At 41.8% G+C, this 18,368-nt stretch overlaps 1 protein-coding gene and 1 long non-coding RNA gene across 11 annotated transcripts in view; one reads left to right on the top strand and one right to left on the bottom strand.

Annotated features, from left to right (window-relative positions):
* The window catches only part of sh3tc2 (SH3 domain and tetratricopeptide repeats 2), a 59,840-nt gene extending 55,715 nt beyond the window's left edge, over positions 1-4,125 (bottom strand). For 3 of the 10 annotated variants that reach the window (XM_061901858.1, XM_061901855.1, XM_061901859.1), the window contains exon 1: positions 3,629-4,123. Coding sequence is in view for 2 of the 10 variants with exons in the window: in XM_061901855.1 (XP_061757839.1) it covers positions 3,629-3,677 (49 nt within the window). In the remaining 8 variants the exon portion in view is untranslated. Of the gene's footprint in view, positions 1-3,365; positions 3,437-3,628 lie in introns of all 10 variants that reach the window. The other 7 variants (XM_061901853.1, XM_061901852.1, XM_061901857.1 and 4 more) reach the window with 7 other exon arrangements.
* On the top strand, positions 3,670-18,148 carry LOC133553543 (uncharacterized). Its single transcript, XR_009806946.1, has 4 exons — positions 3,670-3,929; positions 12,942-13,023; positions 17,826-17,892; positions 17,960-18,148. It is a non-coding gene; the product is annotated as an uncharacterized LOC133553543 (long non-coding RNA).
* Positions 18,149-18,368: the final 220 nt, after the last annotated feature.

Raw genomic sequence — 18,368 nt, 5'->3', positions numbered from 1 at the left:
AGGAAGCTTATCGACTACGTTATCGGCGCAGACTACAGTGGCGAACAAGCGCACATTTTTTGGACTTATCCAGACCTCAAATAAACATCAGCAGGTACCAGAAGGTAAGAAAAGTTGTTTTTTCATAATAATGTGAAACAAAACGCCAGATAATATGACTGCTAATTTGTGACATTTTGCGGTCCTTATACACACACCGTAATAATACTTATATCTCTGACTACAGTAGCTGTAATGGGCCGACAAGCCATCAAGCGGGGTGGCTTCAAAGTCATACTAAAACAGTGCCGTGTGTAATGTTCTTTATTTTCAATGAAACATTTAAAGTTTCGGTGTTGTTTATTGACGTCATTTAGCAGTCTACACGTATCTCTTATGTGTGACTACCATCTACTGGTCACACTTATCATTACACCAAGTACCAAATAAAATTGTTTCGAGGTCGGTAAGCACAACCAGAATTATTCAATACATTAGGCCGGGTTGTAAGGCGCCCTGTCAATTTTTGAGAAAATGAAAGGATTTAAAGTGCGCCTTACAGCCCGAAAAATACAGTAATTTGGATCAAGGGTGTTACAAAGTGCAGCCATTCATGGCCCACAGCTTGTTTTTTTGTTTTTGTTTGTGTTTGTTTTTTTTTTTTATTGGTGTGCTGCACACCATTGAACACATTAAACAAAACATCGGTACATGTAAAGATAAAAAGGTTTTGAAAATACTCATAATAACAAAATAATAAAAAGCTTTGACTTTAAATATATGTTATGTAGAACAACATTATTTGCCTTTTTACAAAATGTAAAAATACATAGAGAATGCTGAGCCTTAGTGTGTGATTGTCTGTTTGTTTTTATTGGCTCTGTGATTCCATCCGCCCAAGTGCAGATGGAATAGGCTTCAGTCCCCGACCCTTAGACCCCAAAAGGGACAAGGGGTAGATAATGGATGGATGCTGCTTATTTTTACTGTATGCGGCATTTTGAGACTATATTGACTTGTTTTTGTAAATGTTGCTATAAGAAGCTCTGTGACTGTTAACTTTTTTTTAAATAGACCATAGTCCTGCCAGGGTTAATCCGGTAATACTAAACGATATCTGTGTAGTATTATTTTCATCTTCACATACTTTAACCCAGACCAGACCATTTTAAATTTGACTGTGACTCATTCTTAAAACATCCCAAAAAAGTATCTGACTCTTGAGATCCCTGACCATTCTTTAGGCCAGGGTTGTCAAACTCGGGGCAGCTCTGGGTCCCGTATTTCATTGCACTCTAGTTAAACTCAAAGTTTAGTGTAATTATTTTATCTTAAATCCCACTAGAATGAACTGCAATTAAGATAACTGTTCAAAGACATAAAAAACAACCAAAAAAACACACATTGGTTAACACAAAGAACGACTTCCTATAAGCAAGCGGAATTGTCTCTGACCATTTCCCGGGGAACGCATCAGTGTCAAAATATGAAATTCAATTACATTTTACATTTATAATAATGTCTTACAGTCCACCATAGCTGTTGATAGAAGTAGTTATCAATTTTGACAAGTTATCAATAAACTCAAACTCAATTTAGTCACGTTGTTAAAACGTGATTCTAAAGTGAATACCTCCTGTGGCCTAGCTTCACCACAACTTGACCACCAGTTAATTAAGTTTGAAACCCCTACTTTAGCCTCTAGGATTTACTGGCCTCTAAATACTGATCACAGAAACACAAGTTTTCCCCCTCCTTTGTCCTTGATGGTCAAATAGGCTGAAACCTGCAGTAATGTCCTCTTTGCTTTCTGATGGCTGAACACTCGTGACTCATACTAAACGGTCTAGCTCCATCCTATCTTGCTGATTGTTTTGTACCATATGTCCTGGCAAGAAATCTGCATTCTAAGAACTCCAGCTTATTAGTGATTCCCAGAGCCCAAAAAAAGTCTGCGGGCATTAGAGTGTTTTCTATTTGGGCTCCAGTACTCTGGAATGCCCCACCGGTAACAGTTAAATATGTTACCTCAGTAGAACCATAAATCCCATCTTAAAACTCATTTGTATACTCTAGCCTTTAAATAGAACCCCCTTTTAGACCAGTTGATCTGCCGTTTCTTTTCTGCTCTGCCCCCCTCTCCTGCGTGGAGAGGTTATCAGGTGACCGTAGATCAGACCTGGGCAAATTACTGCCCAGGGACCGCATGCAGCCTGTTAAGCTTTTCAATCCGGCCCGCAGTACAATCCCAAATATTTTTTTTTAGATCTTTAAGATGGAAAGTGTAGCTGCCATTATGATGTGCAGTGATGTTTTCAAATGACCATAAGCCTTTAACTATACAACATATTCCAATGGTTGTAATCTGCGTTTTTACGTTATATTTTAGTGACAAGTGTTGTCCTGTTACCAATATCATTTTGATACTTTTCGGTACTTTGGACTTCGGGGTGGACTACTCCTCTGTGCATCAGTTGGGGACGTTCCTACGCTGCTAACTTGTCTCCATTCAAGATGATTCCCTGCTGGCCCCACTATGGTCTGGACTCTCACACTATTAACTAGATCCACTTCACATCCATTGCACGGGTCGCCCAAAGCGGAGGTCCCCCATATCTGCGGTCCCTTCCAAGGTTTCTTGTTGTTCCCATTGGGTTGAGTTTTTTCTTGCCCTGATGTGGGATCTGAGCCGAGGATGTCATTGTGGCTTGTGCAGCCCTTTGAGACACTTGTGATTACGGGCTATATAAATAAACTTTGATTGACTGATTGAGTGATTGTGTGCGTCTTGTGAGAATGTAAGCTGTAAACAAGTTGTGTCCTGTTACGGGTGTTATTTTGCCTGATCCTCCGAGTGCAACCAATTCTATCTAATCTAATAAAAAACACTGCTCAAATCAGACAAGGTCACATGCTTGTTTTGTGAGTGACCAGAAGCTAGACATGGGACACTGGTGGGCAACAGCGCACACAAACAAAACACATGTAACAATGGTCAAAATGGGACTTGTGGTGATGTAGAAAAGTCACCATATCCTCTATATAGAACAACTATGGATCGAGCTGCAGTTTCCTGACAGCTGGGGCATCAAAACTCTTCCTCCTGTGTGCGGCAGCACATTATGGACAGTGTCAATAAAGTGTCATGTCACCGAAGGAGTTCAGTCACAGAAACAGCGTGTAAATCTTCAAAAGTGTCTGCATACTCTGAGTGAGTTAACCTCATATCCTCCATGAAAGCAACCTAACAAGAAACACATGCTGTTTCTGGCTGTGGTCAAATGAACATTTTACAGCAAGGTGTGTTTTGTGTCTGATGTGGGTTTGTAGATTTAAAATATGTGGTTTAGTAATATGAGAGAACGGGTATTTAATTTTAGACTCACCCCCTGTTACCTCCCTTGCATGCCTTTGTGCCTTGGACCGAGTCCCCTGCAGAGAGAGTCCCACATTTGTACTGCAAACAAACACAGCTGAAATACAGCGTCTTCTACTATCTGACTTTAAACATGTTCATTATAAAACAGTTTTCAGAACACGTCTTCCTGGTATACTTGAAATCTACTTCATGTGTGGCGGTTCCTTCAGTTTATGGCGAGTACAAGGGTCAGCAAGATGTTGAAAACAGGCTTAAAAAAACAACTCTCACCTCTCTCTTGGTCCACTCTCAGTCCATTGCTTTCTGGCTGACACAACATGTGTGCTTCAGCAGGATGTTCCTGACGGCTACCATCGCTCTTTTACGCCGCCGAAAACTCACAGGAGAAATAGCAGAGAATCAGAATGTGTAGACGTCTGAGTGTATTTGCCTTTAAACGCCACACACAGGGCTGTCCCACATGGCATATCTCTGACTGAGGACTAACTCCTCCCATCATCTCTTCAGGACAAGGCTAAAGCCTTCCTTGCTTCCTTTCGCCACCACTCTTCCTCTGCACAAAACATATCAGGTAACCCAACAATGATTCATCGGCAAGAGGATATTTTTAACCTTTCAAAACCATTTGTACCAACTGCCGTAACCTGTCCTCTTATATAGAGACGTTTAAGAGTGTTTCCTCATTCTAAAACTCCAGTCGCACCAGTTCAAGGGACAACATGTCAGGTTTGAACCACTTCCAACAAATATTTTGTTTCCATACCTGAGGGATGCCTGGTCTGCATTCCTTAACCTGGCCCTGCCCTACGTTTCACTTCACTTCACATGCAACTTTGTTTGCAATACTATTATTATGTCAGATTATGTCTTGTATTTATCTTCATAATATAGCCCAGCGGTCAGGAACTCGCAGCTCTGGAGCCGCATGTGGCTCTTCTGCCTCATTGTTGAGGCTCTCTGAGATTTATTTTTTTAACCCCAAAATTCAAAACTGTTCTATAATTTACGACTGTCTGTGTTACGTTTCGTGGAATAGAAGAAGCGTCAAAATGTCTCTTTTGATAGTAAAGGTTGCAGACCCCTGAGATAGCCTATTTATATATATCTATATATGGGGAACCAACTACAAATATGCGCTTCATTCACTAAATGTGTTACAAAAAAGATCAATTAGAATAATACACAAAGTTGGATATAAAGAACATACAAAACTTTTATTTATTCAATCACAATTATTGAAATTCAACGATTTGGTGCATTTGCAAACAGCTACAATTATGTGTCAAGCAAACTAAAACCTGCTACCCAGGAATGTCCAAAAATTCTTCTCAACAAAAGAGGAAGAATATAACCTAAGGGAAAATCTAATTTAAAAAATGCGTATGCGAGTACAACACTTAAAACCTTTATCACACCCTTATGTGGAATTAAACTATGGAATGGATTAACCAAAGAAATCAAACAAAGCACCAATATGATTCAGTTCAAGAAACTGTTCGGACTACAAGTCTTTATAAAGTACACAAAACAAGAATTATGAGGAATGTTTTTTTTTTATTATTGAGATAAAGATTAGCTATATATTTAATATTTGTTTACTTATTATGGTATATTATTAATATATTTTTATTTGTTCACTGTTCTGTTACAGAGAACAAGGAAATTGGAAAAATTTGCTCTGGTATGAAAAGGGGTAGGATTAAATAAGCTTTGCTTCTTCCTACTCCTTATCAGACGTGCTGTAATGAAACAATATGACATGTGTGATGCATTACATTGTATCGTATGCATGTTTGAAATAAACTGAAACTAAACTGAACTGAACTAAATGTCTCTATCGATATCGCTTTTACTAGCCTGTCTTTATGCACGGAGAGATAATAATCCTAAAGTTAAGGTTTTCTTTTGCCTGCAAAGTTAAATATAACCTCTGGAACTGATTGTATATCCCCAGCCCCCCAGTGCACCATGGCAAAGTCACCCTGAATGCACAATATCAGCCCCACACTGAACATGTGATCGTGCAATTGGCTATGCAAAGCTGCTGGACACAGACCATTTATTTTGCTCAGTTTGCCAACGTGTTTGAGTGTGTGTGTGTGTGTGTGTGTGTGTGTGTGTGTGTGTGTGTGTGTGTGTGTGTGTGTGTGTGTGTGTGTGTGTGTGTGTGTGTGTGTGTGTGTGTGTGTGTGTGTGTGTGTTTGTTAGGAGGACAAAGAGCAATGGTTGTGAGGATCATTGGGAAGAATTTAGCAGACTGCTGATAAACGGGACATAAACTGAGGGTGATTGATAAACACAAGCCACAACCTCCCTCCAATGGAATAACATTAGATGAAGCATTGTGACGGTTAGAATGCAATCATATTACACATCCGGGTAAATTACACATAAAATAAATATGCAATTGGTACCATTTTCATTTTTCTGGGCAGAGATGGGTAGAATAGTCAAAAATGGTACCCCAGTAAGAGTCCTGTTAAAGCAGGTGTGTCCAGACTTTTTGCAGCAAGAACTTTCTCTCTTGGAACCATCCGAAAAGGCGGTCGCACTCCCCTCCCTCTCTGTATTTGCACTGCTCTCCCAAATCCAAACAATGGAATTGATCAACTCCCCTCTCAACAAAATTGACAAGATCTCAGATTTCGGGAACCTGCCTGTCCTGACGGAACGGTTGTTGCTGAGCGCAGGAAGGACTCTCGTGAGAAGCGGAGTACCTGTCAGGCTTTCCCCTGACAGATTGTCTATGTTTTAGTTTTTTCCTCTGCATTTGTCTGTTTCCTCTGTGTTTAGTATCTCCTGTCTTTAGTTCCTGTCCAGTGCTCTTATTTTGTCAGCTTCCTGTCTTGTTCCCTGAGTGCTGTGTTCCTCCTCAGCTGCGGCTGATTGGCACCTGGCCACAGGTGTGGCCAGGTGCCAATCAGCCCGCTCCTATTTGTACCTGCTTTGTCTTGTGTCAGTTGCTGGATCATTGTATTGTCATTCGGCCTTGTCGTTGCCATATGTTGCTCTTGTCGTGTCTGTGATTCTTTTCAGCTATTACCTGTCGTGCTACATTTTGTCCTGGTCTTCGTAGCGGTAAGCTCTTCTTGTTAGCCTTTAGTTATTTGCAGTTTTTCTGATTGCTATCCTCTAGCTTCCATGCTAAAGTTCCTTTTTGTTTTCTAGCTTCCAGTGCTAGCTCCCTTAGTTTGTTATTCCGCCCATGTGCGTGCTTTTTGTTTGTTCTTGTTCTATTATTTATATTAAATGATGTCTTCATACCCAATGCCTGCCTCTATCTCTGCATCTTGGGGTTCAACAACTAATAACCCAAGTGCCTGGTGACCCTTTCAGTTGCAGACGTTACAGATAGCTAACTACTTTTTTTACTCATCCACCTTGTATAGACAACCAACATATGCGGTCTCTTCCAAGGTTTCTCATTGTAATCCCATTGGGTTGAGGTTTTTTTTGCCCTGATGTGGGATCTGACCCGAGGACGTCGTTGTGGCTTGTGCAGCCCTTTGAAACACTTTTGATTTAGGGCGATATAAATAAACTTTCATGGATCTTTCTGTGTGGAGTTTGCATGTCCTCCCCGTAACTGCGTGGGTTCCCTCCGGGTACTTCGGCGTCCTCCCACTTTCAAAAACATGCACCTGGGGATAGGTTGATTGGCAACACTAAATTGGCCCTAGTGTGTGAATGTGAGTGTAAATGTTGTCTTTCTATCCGTGTTGGCCCTGCGATGAGGTGGCGACTTGTCCAGGGTGTACGACATATTCCACCAAATTGTAGCTGAGATAGGCTCCAGCGACCCCACAGGGAATAAGCGGTAAAAAATGGATGGATGGATGATTGATTGATTTATATAATGTCAGGCGAACTCAGGAACCTCTGATACGTGAATTGAAAACATTAGCGACGACAATGAACATTTCCCATCCATCACACATCAGGGAATGTTTGCCGGTGCCGCAAACCTGACCTGACCTGCTGCCCTCATTGCACGGGAAGGCCAACTTCCTGTTTTTCCCCTCTCAGCCAAGAGGATAAATGCAGAGCACACAATTGACTTCAGGCATTGTCAGCACCAGACCAGAGAGCACGGATCCACCCAGACTGAAACGGACTGGCCTTGAACATATTGTCCATACTTGGTCTAATTAGCAAAGCAGGCTAAAGTTATTCATAAAGTAAACATATACAAAGAGCTCAAAACAGCAAACAGAGGAGAACAACTTTGAGGCTTAAGATACAGTATTTGGTACACTTAGAGACTTAGACTTAGACTTCCTTTTAGTGTCATTCGAATTTGAACTATCCAGTACTAGTACAATATATCTACTGTAAATCTAAATGTGTTGTTTATTTTACAACTTAGTTTAGAGTAGATAGCGTGGTCTTTGATGCTGCAGTAAATTTAGCTACAAATAAGGACGGAGGACAGTGGGTGTGTGTGTGGCAGAGGAGAGCGAGGCGCTCACATCCCATTGACCCATTGTCCTGCTTCCTTCTCAGCTTCACAAGCAGGGCTTCCTCAGGACGCAGTCGGGGGATCACTGAATAAAAACAGCACACGCACACCAGGGTTGCAGGGGTTCTATAAGGGGAGGACAGAAAAATATTCGTCATTTTTTCCTCCCGAATTCCAAAAACATGCATGTTAGGTGAATTGGGGAATGTTGACTGCTGACCGGTACAGGGTCCTCTCACCCCGAGCACACCGTGATGGACTCCAGTTCACCCTGGAGACCCCAAGGAGGGCAGGCTGTATAAAAATTTGATTGATGTTATGTCATTTTCAAAACGGAGCTGACTTGAGGGTTTCATCTTTTACTCCATTATTATTAGACCAGGGTCGATTGTAACCAAAAAACCAGTAAAGTTGGCACGTTGAGTAATTCGTAAATAAAAACAGAATACAAGGATTTGCAAATCCTCTTCAACTTATGTTCAATTGAACTGACTGCAACGACAATATATGTAATGTTCAAACTGAGAAACTTTTTTTTTTTTTTTTGCAAATAATCATTAACTTGGAATTTAATGGCAGCAACACGTTGCAAAAAAGTTGGCAGAGGGGCATTTTTTCCACTGTGTTACATGGCCTTTCCTTTTAACAACACTCAGTAAACGTTTGACAACTGAGGAGACCAATTTTTGAAGCTTTTCAGCTGGAATTCTTGCCCATTCTTGCTTGATGTACAGCTTAAGTTGTTCAAAACTCTGTGGTCTCCATTGTGGTATTTTAGGCTTCATATTTTGCCACACATTTTTAATGTGAGACAGGTCTGGACTACAGGCAGGCCAGTCTACTACCCGCACTCTTTTACTATGAAGCCATGCTGTTGTAACACGTGCTGAATGTGGCTTGGCATTGTCTTGCTGAAATAAGCAGTGGCGTCCATGAAAAAGATGTTGCTTGGATGGCAACATATGTTGCTTCAAAACCTGTATGTACCTTCCAGCATTAATGGTGCCTTCACAGATGTGTAAGTTACCCATGTAAGTTACCCCATCACGGATTGTTCTTTTGAACTTTGTGCCTATCACAATCCGGATGGTTCTTTTCCTCTTTGGTCTGGAGGACACAACGTCCACAGTTTACAAAAACAATTTGAAATGTGTACTCATCAGACCACAAAACACTTTTCCACATTGCATCAGTCCATCTTAGATGAGCTCGGGCCCAGCAAAGCCAGGAGCGTGTGTGGGTGTTGTTGATAAATGGCTTTGGCTTTGCATAGTAGAGTTTTAACTTTAATCAATCAATGTTTATTTATATAGCCCTAAATCACAAGTGCCTCAAAGGGCTGCACAAACCACAACGGCATCCTCGATAGAGCCCACATACGGGCAGGGAAAAACTCCCCCCAGTGAGACGTCGACAACAGGGGACCAAAAGCAATGGATGTCGGGCGGATCTAACATGATATTGTGAAAGTCCAATCCCTAGTGGATCCAACATAACCGTGAGAATTCAGACCAAAGTGGATCCAATAAAGTAGCGAGAGTCCCGTCCAAAGTGGAGCCAGCAGGAAACCATCCCAAGCGGAGGTGGATCAGCAGCGCAACCGATATACAGGCGAGCAGTCCATTCTGGGTCCCGACTCTGGAGAGACAGTACTTTATCCATGGCCACCGAAACGGACCGCCTCCACAAGGGAGGGGGGGACATAGGAGAAAAAGAAGAGAAACGGCAGATCAACTGTTCACTTATGTTGTAGCAATGAACTGTATTTACAGACAGTGGTTTTCTGAAGTGTTCCTGAGCCCATGTGGTGATATCCTTTACACACTGATGTCGCTTTTTGGTGCAGTACTGCCTGAGGAATTGAAGGTCCGTAATATCATCGCTTACGTGCAGTAATTTCTCCAGATTCTCTGAACCTTTTGATGATATTACAGACCGTAGATTACGAAATTTCTAGATTCTTTGCAATAGCTCGTTGAGAAATGTTTTTGTTAAACTGTTCGACAATTTGCTCACGCATTTGTTCACAAAGTGGTGACCCTCGCCCCATCCTTGTTTGTGAATGACTGAGCATTTCATGGAAGCTGCAGTTATACCCAATGCCTGTTCTCAATTAGCCCGTTCATCCGTGGGATGTTCCAAATAAATGATTGATGAGCATTCCTCAACTTTCTTAGTCTTTTTTGCCACTTGTGCCAGCTTTTTTGAACCATGTTGTAGGCATCAAATTCCAAATGAGCTAATATTTGCAAAAAATAACGTTTTCCAGTTCGAACGTTAAGTATCTTGTCTTTGCAGTCCGTTTAATTGAATATAGGTTGAAGAGGATTTGCAAATCATTGTATTTTGTTTTTATTTATGATATACATAGGTGTCCGATATCTGCTCATTCAGACAAGACACCGTGAAGCTTGTCCGTCCTGGCGCTCAGCCCTGTCGCTTGGTCTGCATCCTCTCCAAACTGACTTTGGTGTGGCAGAGACCCAGCAGCAGGTCTCATTGCCCAAAAAAGCAGATCCAGAAGTTCACAAAAAAACACCACAGAAGTCAGGAAAGTGCTTCTCACACAGTCCCAAAAGGTCCCGAACCAAAAGGCAAAGAAACACATGAAAACAAGAGGGAAACATCAGGAACATCAGAGCACAGAGCTCCTACCAACAGCAGCCACTACAGAGGCGCCATCCTGGGAGAAAAACGGGAAATAAAACATGATTTTGTCAGTATAAACAAGTATCAAATAATTATAGTTGCATAATACTTACAAATAAAAAGTCTCCAAGGCAGTAGCTTATTACAAAGTACCAATTTAAGGACCTATTGCGGCCACTAGATGTCGCTAAAAACAAAGACCACTCCACTTTAACCCAAAGACATAGTATAAATCAGGGGTCAGTGGTCACCAACCTTTTTGAAACCAAGAGCTACTTCTTGGGTACTGATTAATGCGAAGGGCTACCAGTTTGATACACACTTAAATAAATTGCCAGAAATAGCCAATTTGCTCAATTTACCTTTAACTATATTTTATTATTAATAATTAATGATATTTATCTTTGTGGAAACACTGATCATATTCATGATTTCTCACAATAAATATCTATAGAAACAAACAAATATCAATATGCAACACTTTATTTTTATATTTTCTCTAAGTGCACATTTTTCTAATTGAACATTTTCAAATGATCACTTCTAAGACAGTCTCGTGAAATCACAATATCCCATTTTAACTAGCTAGCCACTAACATTTTTTAACAAATCATGAATTACTTTGCACCATGTTTGTACAAATAATACCTCATGTAAAATACAAAAGTCAACTCTCAAATTTGTATATAAATCATGTCACACTTTGAACTGGACGTCAAATCTGTTATCTGTTTCTTGGTCAGTTAGTAGGAAGCCTGGCATTGCATGCTGTTAACTAGTGTGTTGTACTCGGGTGTGTAACTTGACACTGCAACTCCGAGTGAGTCTTGCAGATGTGCATCAGTTAGGCGTGTTCTGTGTTTGTTCTTGATGAAGTTCATGTCAGAAAAGGCAGATTCACAAAGATAAGTTGAACCTTCATAGCTGCTACGTATACACCACTGTACTTTTCTGTGTCAACAATGCACCTAAAGTTTGGTGCAGCCTGGTGGGCTTTACATTTTAAATTGTCAGGAAAGAAGAGGAAGGAATTTAAAAGGTAACAAGGTATATGTGTTTAAAAATCTTCAAATCATTTTTAAGGTTGTATTTTTTCTCTAAAATAAAAATAAATTAGTTTATTTAAGGGCTTCACGGTGGAAGAGGGGTTAGTGTGTCTGCCTCACAATGCAAAGTTCCTGCAGTCCTGGGTCCTGGCTCGGGATCTTTCTGTGTGGAGTTTGCATGTTTTCCCCGTGAATGCGTGGGTTCCCTCCGGGTACTCCGGCTTCCTCCCACTTCCAAAAACATGCACCTGGGGATAGGTTGATTGGCAACACTAAATTGGCCCTAGTGTGTGAATGTGAGCGTGAATGTTGTCTGTCTATCTGTGTTGGCCCTGCGATGAAGTGGCGACTTGTCCAGGGCGTACCCCACCTTCACCCCGATTGTAGCTGAGATAGGCGCCAGCGCCCCCCGCAACCCCAAAAGGGAATAAGCAGTAGAAAATGGATGGATAGTTTATTTAAACAAGTGAAGACCAAGTCTTAAAAATATTTTCTTGGATTTTTTCAAATTCTATTTGAGTTTTGTCCCTCTTAGAATTAAAAATGTCGAGCAAAGCGAGACCAGCTTGCTAGTAAATAAATACAAATTAAAAAAATACAGGCAGCTCACTGGTAAGTGCTGCTATTTGAGCTATTTTTAGAACAGGCCAGTGTGGGACTCATCTGGTCCTTACAGGCTACCTGGTGCCCACGGGCACCGTGTTGGTGACCCCTGGTATAAATCCATCACACACAATTAATTATAAATAGGTTAGAGTTTTTAATATGTGCCATTGTTCTCTGTTGGACCAATTTCATTTGATCAAACCTTTTCTAAAATTCCACATAACAAAAACCCTTAGTTTAGTTTAGTTTGTTTGTTTGTTTGTTTTTTGGTAGTTTGTTTTTACACAAAACATATTTTTGAAATATCTTCGATCTATCTAGGATCAGATAAATGTAACGTTTAAAAGATGGTTGAAAATGAAAAAAAATGAATGGTCAAAAATGAAAAAATTAAATGCATTCAACGATAAAAATGAAGTGCTTTATTAACGCACATTAATTCCAGCCTTTCACAGCAACGTAAAATTTATGTGGCGGGCCAGACCTTGGCCTTGGGCCTTGAGTTTTGACAGCAATGTATTTGACGTTTTTGTGAAACCACACTAGAACTGCACAAACCAGTGCAGGTAAGTACTGCAGCAATTACACACAGTGAAGCATGTGTCACGATTAACCTCGCCCCTTGCAGTATGCATGACGTTCGTCCAGCAGAGGGCAGTGTTACAGCAGTTTTCACAACCACTCCTGCTTTCCTCTATAAATAAAACACATTAAGGTTTTTTCGCAGCTTAGCATTGACTCATATTTATCGACACTTATTCTACACAGCACAAGCATTGTAACGAAAAAACACTTATATTTCTTTTTTTTTTTTTTTTTGCAGATGAGCTGAAAGAGTGTCACTAGGGAGCTTTGCGTGAAGCTGCCAGGGATGACGTAGTCGCCTCCCCATGAGGATAAGACAGGTGCGTCAAGCAATGACATCGACTTGCGCATAGGGACACTTTCACAATAAAAAAAAAAAAAAAAAACGTTCAAGTCTCTGTGGATTAGGCGTTCTGTGAGACACAATGGAAGCCGCACCACGCCTTGCTCAACAACATTATAGTGGTTAAAGTATCCGCCCTGAGACTGGGAGGTTGTGAGTTCAAACCCCGGCCGAGTCATATCAAAGACTATAAAAATGGGACCCATTACCTCCCTGCTTGGCACTCAGCATCAAGGGTTGGAATCAGGGGTTAAATCACCAAATTGTTCCCGAGCGCAGCCACCGCGGCTGCTCACTGCTCCCCTCACCTCCCAGGGGGTGAACATGGGGATGGGTCAAAATGCAGAGGATAATTTCACCACACCTAGTGTGTGTGTGTGTGTGTGTGTGTGTGTGTGTGTGTGTGTGTGTGTGTGTGTGTGTGTGTGTGTGTGTTGTGTGACTATCATCAGGACTTTTTAATAGTGACTGGAGTGCAGCATTTAACATGTCCATGCATCCATCCATTTCCTACCGCTTATTCCCTTTGGGGTCGCGGGGTGCGCTGGTGCCTACCTCAGCTACAATCGGCCGGAAGGCGGGGTACACCCTGGACAAGTCACCACCTCATCACAGGGCCAACACAGTTAGACAACATTCACACTCACATTCACACACTAGGGCAGCGGTTCTCAAATGGGGGTACGCGTACCCCTGGGGGTACTTGAAGGTATGCCAAGGGGTAGGTGAGATTTTTTTTTAAATATTCTAAAAATAGCAACAATTCAAAAATTATTTATAAATATATGTATAGAATAATATTTCAACAAAATATGAATGTAAGTTCAAAAACTGTAAAAAGAAATGCAACAATGCAATAGTCAGTGTTGACAGCTAGATTTTTTTTTTGTGGACATGTTCCATTAATATTGATGTTAAAGACTTCTTTTTTTGTGAAGGAATGTTTAGAATTAAGTTCATGAATCCAGATGGATCTCTATTACAATCCCCAAAGAGGGCACTATAAGTACACAGGCGGTATAGCTCTGGTGGCCGTGCCAGAACCTTGAGGGTTCCAGGTTTGATCCCCGCTACTGCCATCCTAGTTAATGCCGTTGGGTCCTTAGGTAAGACACTTTACCCACCTGCTCCCAGTGCCACCCACACTGGTCTAAATGTAATTTAGATAATATGCGGTCCTCTCCAAGGTTTCTCATAGTCACTGTCACCGACGTCCCACTGCGGTGCGTTTTTCCTTGCCTTTATGTGTGCTCTGTACCGAGGATGTCGTTGTGGTTTGTGCAGCCCCTTGAGACACTTGTGATTTAGGGTTATATAAATAAACATTAATAGATTGATTTCACAACGTAAAGTGCTTTGAGTCACTAGAGAAAAGCGCTATGTAAATATAATTCACTTCACTTTACTCCTTCTATGTGTAGAAATCTGTATTTATAATTGAATCACTTGTTTATTTTTGAAGACGTTTTTAGTTATTCTTATATCTTATTTTCCAAATAGTTCAAGAAAGACCACTATAAATGAGCAATATTTGACACAGTGCTGTATTTTACTTCTTCATCTCTTTTTTTCCAACCAAAAATGCTTTGCTCTGATTAGGGGGTATTTGAATTTAAAAAAAAATGTTCACAGGGAGTACATCACTGAAAAAAGGTTGAGAACCACTGCACTAGGGTCAATTTAGTGTTGCCAATCAACCTATCCCCAGGTGCATGTCTTTGGAAGTGGGAGGAAGCCGGAGTACCCGGACGGAACCCACGCATTCACGGGGAGAACATGCAAACTCCACACAGAAAGATCTCAAGCCCGGGATTGAACCCTGACTACTCAGGACCTTCGTATTGTGAGGCAGACGCACTAACCCCTCTTCCACCGTGAAGCCATTGAACATGTCATACAGTCCTATTATTTAAACTAAAATTGGTTGTAAAAAAGTAAGTAAGTAAGTACATTTTATTTATAAAGCGCTTTTCACAGTTAAAATCACAAAGCGCTGTACAAAACATAGGTGAAGTAAAACAACAATTCAATTAAAACAAAAGGGCCAACATCATAAAAAGGATACGACGTGGATTTAAAAGGGTATTAGGTGCATTAACTAAAAGCTTTACTAAAAAGAGAAGTTTTCAAATGTTTCTTAAAAGTTTCAACACAGTCAAGATCACGGAGGGACTGGTGCAAGTTGTTCCAGAGTCTAGGAGCTATAGCCTGGAATGCCAGGTGTCCACAAGTTTTAAAACTGTTTTTTGGGATCTTTAGAAGACCCTGGCCTGAAGACCGGAGGCTCCGCCCTGAGGAGTAGGGTCATAACAAGTCAGTGATGTACTGATGGGCCCCACCATGAAACGCACGGAAGGTCAGGACTAAAATCTTAAACTCAATGTGGAATTTGAGTGGAAGCCAATAAAGACTGAATAAAACGGGGATATGGACTGTTCTGGGTGCGCCGGTCAAAAGTCTGGCAGCCGCATTTTGTACAGTCTGAAGTCTGTTTAGCGTTGACTTGTTCAAAAAAGTGAAGAGAGAATTGCAATAGTCAACACGAGACAAAATGAACGTGTGAATGATCATTTCGAGATCCAATTTTGACAACAAATTTCTCACTTTAGAAGTATTTCTGAGAGTGGAGGAGTTCAAGTACCTCAGGGTTTTGTTCGCGAGTGAGGGAAGAGCGGATGGTGAGATCGACAGGCGGATCGGTGCGGATCGGTGCGGCGTCATCAGTAATGCGGACGCTGTATCGATCCGTTGTGGTGAAGAAGGAGCTGAGCCGGAAGGCAAAGCTCTCAATTTACCGGTCGATCTACGTTCCCATCCTCACCTATGGTCATGAGCTTTGGGTCATGACCGAAAGGATAAGATCACGGGTACAAGTGGCTGAAATAAGTTTCCTCCGCCGGGTGGGGGGGCTCTCCCTTAGAGATGGGGTGAGAAGCTCTGTCATCCGGTAGGAACTAAAAGTAAAGCCGCTGCTCCTCCACATCGAGAGGAGCCAGATGAGGTGGTTCGGGCATCTGGTCAGGATGCCACCCGAATGCCTCCCTAGGGAGGTGTTTAGGGCATGTCCGACCAGTAGGAGGCCACGGGGAAGACCCAGGTCATGTTGGAAAGTATGTGTCTCCCGGCTGGCCTGGGAACAGCTCGGGATCCCCTGGGACTGGGAGGAGCTGGACGAAGTGGCTGGGGAGAGGGAAGTCTGGGCTTCTCTGCTTAGGCTGCTGCCCCCGCGACCCAACCTCGAATAAGCGGAAGAGTAGAATAAAATAGAATGACTTTGTTTGTCACTATACACAGGTACAATGAGATTAAAAGCAACTCCAGTATCAGTGCGACAGTTTATAAATATGCAAAACAAAGGAAGGAAAGAAAAGAAAAATAGGAGGTAAGGTCTGGATTTGAACCCAGGACTGCAGGAACTTCATATTGTGAGGTAGACGCACTAACCCCTCTGCCACCGATCTTTCTGTATGGAGCTTGCATGTTTTCCCCGTGAATGCGTGGGTTCCCTCCGGGTACTCCGGCTTCCTCCCACTTCCAAAGACATGCACCTGGGGATAGGTTGATTGGCAACACTAAATTGGCCCTAGTGTGTGAATGTTGTCTGTCTATCTGTGTTGGCCCTGCGACTTGTCCAGGGTGTACCCTGCCTTCCGCCCGATTGTAGCTGAGATAGGCGCCAGCGCCCCCTGCGATCCCGAAAGGGAATAAGCGGTAGAAAATGGATGGATGAAGGAGGTAAGGTGCACAATCCAATCCTAAGAACGAATGTTCCGAATGTGTTGTTTAAATCAGTGGTCCTCAAATGGGGGTACGTGTACCCCTGGAGGTACTTGAAAGAGTAAGTGAGATTTTTTTTAAATATTCTAAAAATAGCAGCAATTCAAAAATCCTTATAAATATATTTATTGAATAATACTTCAACAAAATATGAATATAAAATGAAATATTCAGTGTTGACAGCTAGGTTTTTTGTGGACATGTCCCATAAATAATGATGTTAAAGATTTATTTTTTTTGTGAAGAAATGTGTAGTGGATAGAGCGGCCGTGCCAGAAACCTGAGGGTTGCAGGTTCTCTTCCCACCTATTGACATCCAAAAATCGCTGCCGTTGTGTCCTTGGGCAGGACACTTCACCCTTGCCCCTGGTGCCGCTCACACTGGTGAATGAATGATGAATGAATGACAGGTGGTGGTCGGAGGGGCCGTAGGCGCAAACTGGCAGCCACGCTTCTGTCAGTCTACCCCAGGGCAGCTGTGGCTACAGATGTAGCTTAGCACCACCAGGTGTGAATGAATGATGGGTTCCCACTTCTCTGAGAGCGCTTTGAGTATCTAGTAATAGAAAAGCGCAATATAAATGTAATCCATTATTATTATTAATATTATTATTATTATTAAAGGCCTACTGAAACCCACTACTACCCACCACACAGTCTGATAGTTTATATATCAATGATGAAATATTAACATTGCAACACATGCCAATACGGCCTTTTTAGTTTACTTAATTGTAATTTTAAATCTCCCGGGACTTTTTTCTTGAAAACGTCACGGGCTGTTATGAATATGAGCGCTGCACACACACACACACACACACACACAGCTAAAAGTCGTCTGCTTTAACCGCATAATTACACAGTATTTTGGAAATCTGTGTTGTTGACTCTTTTGCAATTTGTTCAAATAATATTGGAGAAGTCAAAGTAGAACGATATAGTGGGGAAGCTTTATCCTTTAGCCACACAAACACACGGTGATTCCTTGTTTAAAATTCACAGAGGTGAAGCTTTCCTATGGATCACAGCAAACATGGATCCCAACCGAATGTCAACCAGCAGGTTCTTGGTGAGAAAATTGTTGTTAAAAAGTCGCCACTTACAGGATATCAGCTGAGCTTGTGCCTCCCGTACAGCTGCCGTCGACTTCCCTGAGACACTGCGCGTCAACACCCGGCAGTGGACGTACACTTCCGACTATCAGGTACTGTTAAACTCACTAAAACACTAGCAACACAATAGAAAGATAAGGGATTTTCCAGAATTATCCTAGTAAATGTCTCTAAAAACATATGAATCCGTCCCAATGCAACGCGATTGCAACTGCGTTTTTTTTTTTTCCCCTAGTCCGTCACTATCAATATCCTCAAACACAAATCTTTCATCCTCGAACAAATTAATGGGGAAATTGTCGTTTTCTCAGTCCGAATAGCTGTTTTTGTTAGAGGCTCCCATTAAAATCAATGTGAATATATAAGGAGCCATCAACATGTGACGTCATCGTCTGGGACTTCCGGTAGAGGCAGGGTTTTTCTCCAGTTGCGA

Source organism: Nerophis ophidion, linkage group LG05 (assembly GCF_033978795.1).
Source record: "Nerophis ophidion isolate RoL-2023_Sa linkage group LG05, RoL_Noph_v1.0, whole genome shotgun sequence".
NCBI lineage: Eukaryota > Metazoa > Chordata > Actinopteri > Syngnathiformes > Syngnathidae > Nerophis > Nerophis ophidion.
Note: the sequence above shows the minus strand (reverse complement) of the source record. Positions and strands in the feature narration are given on the sequence as shown.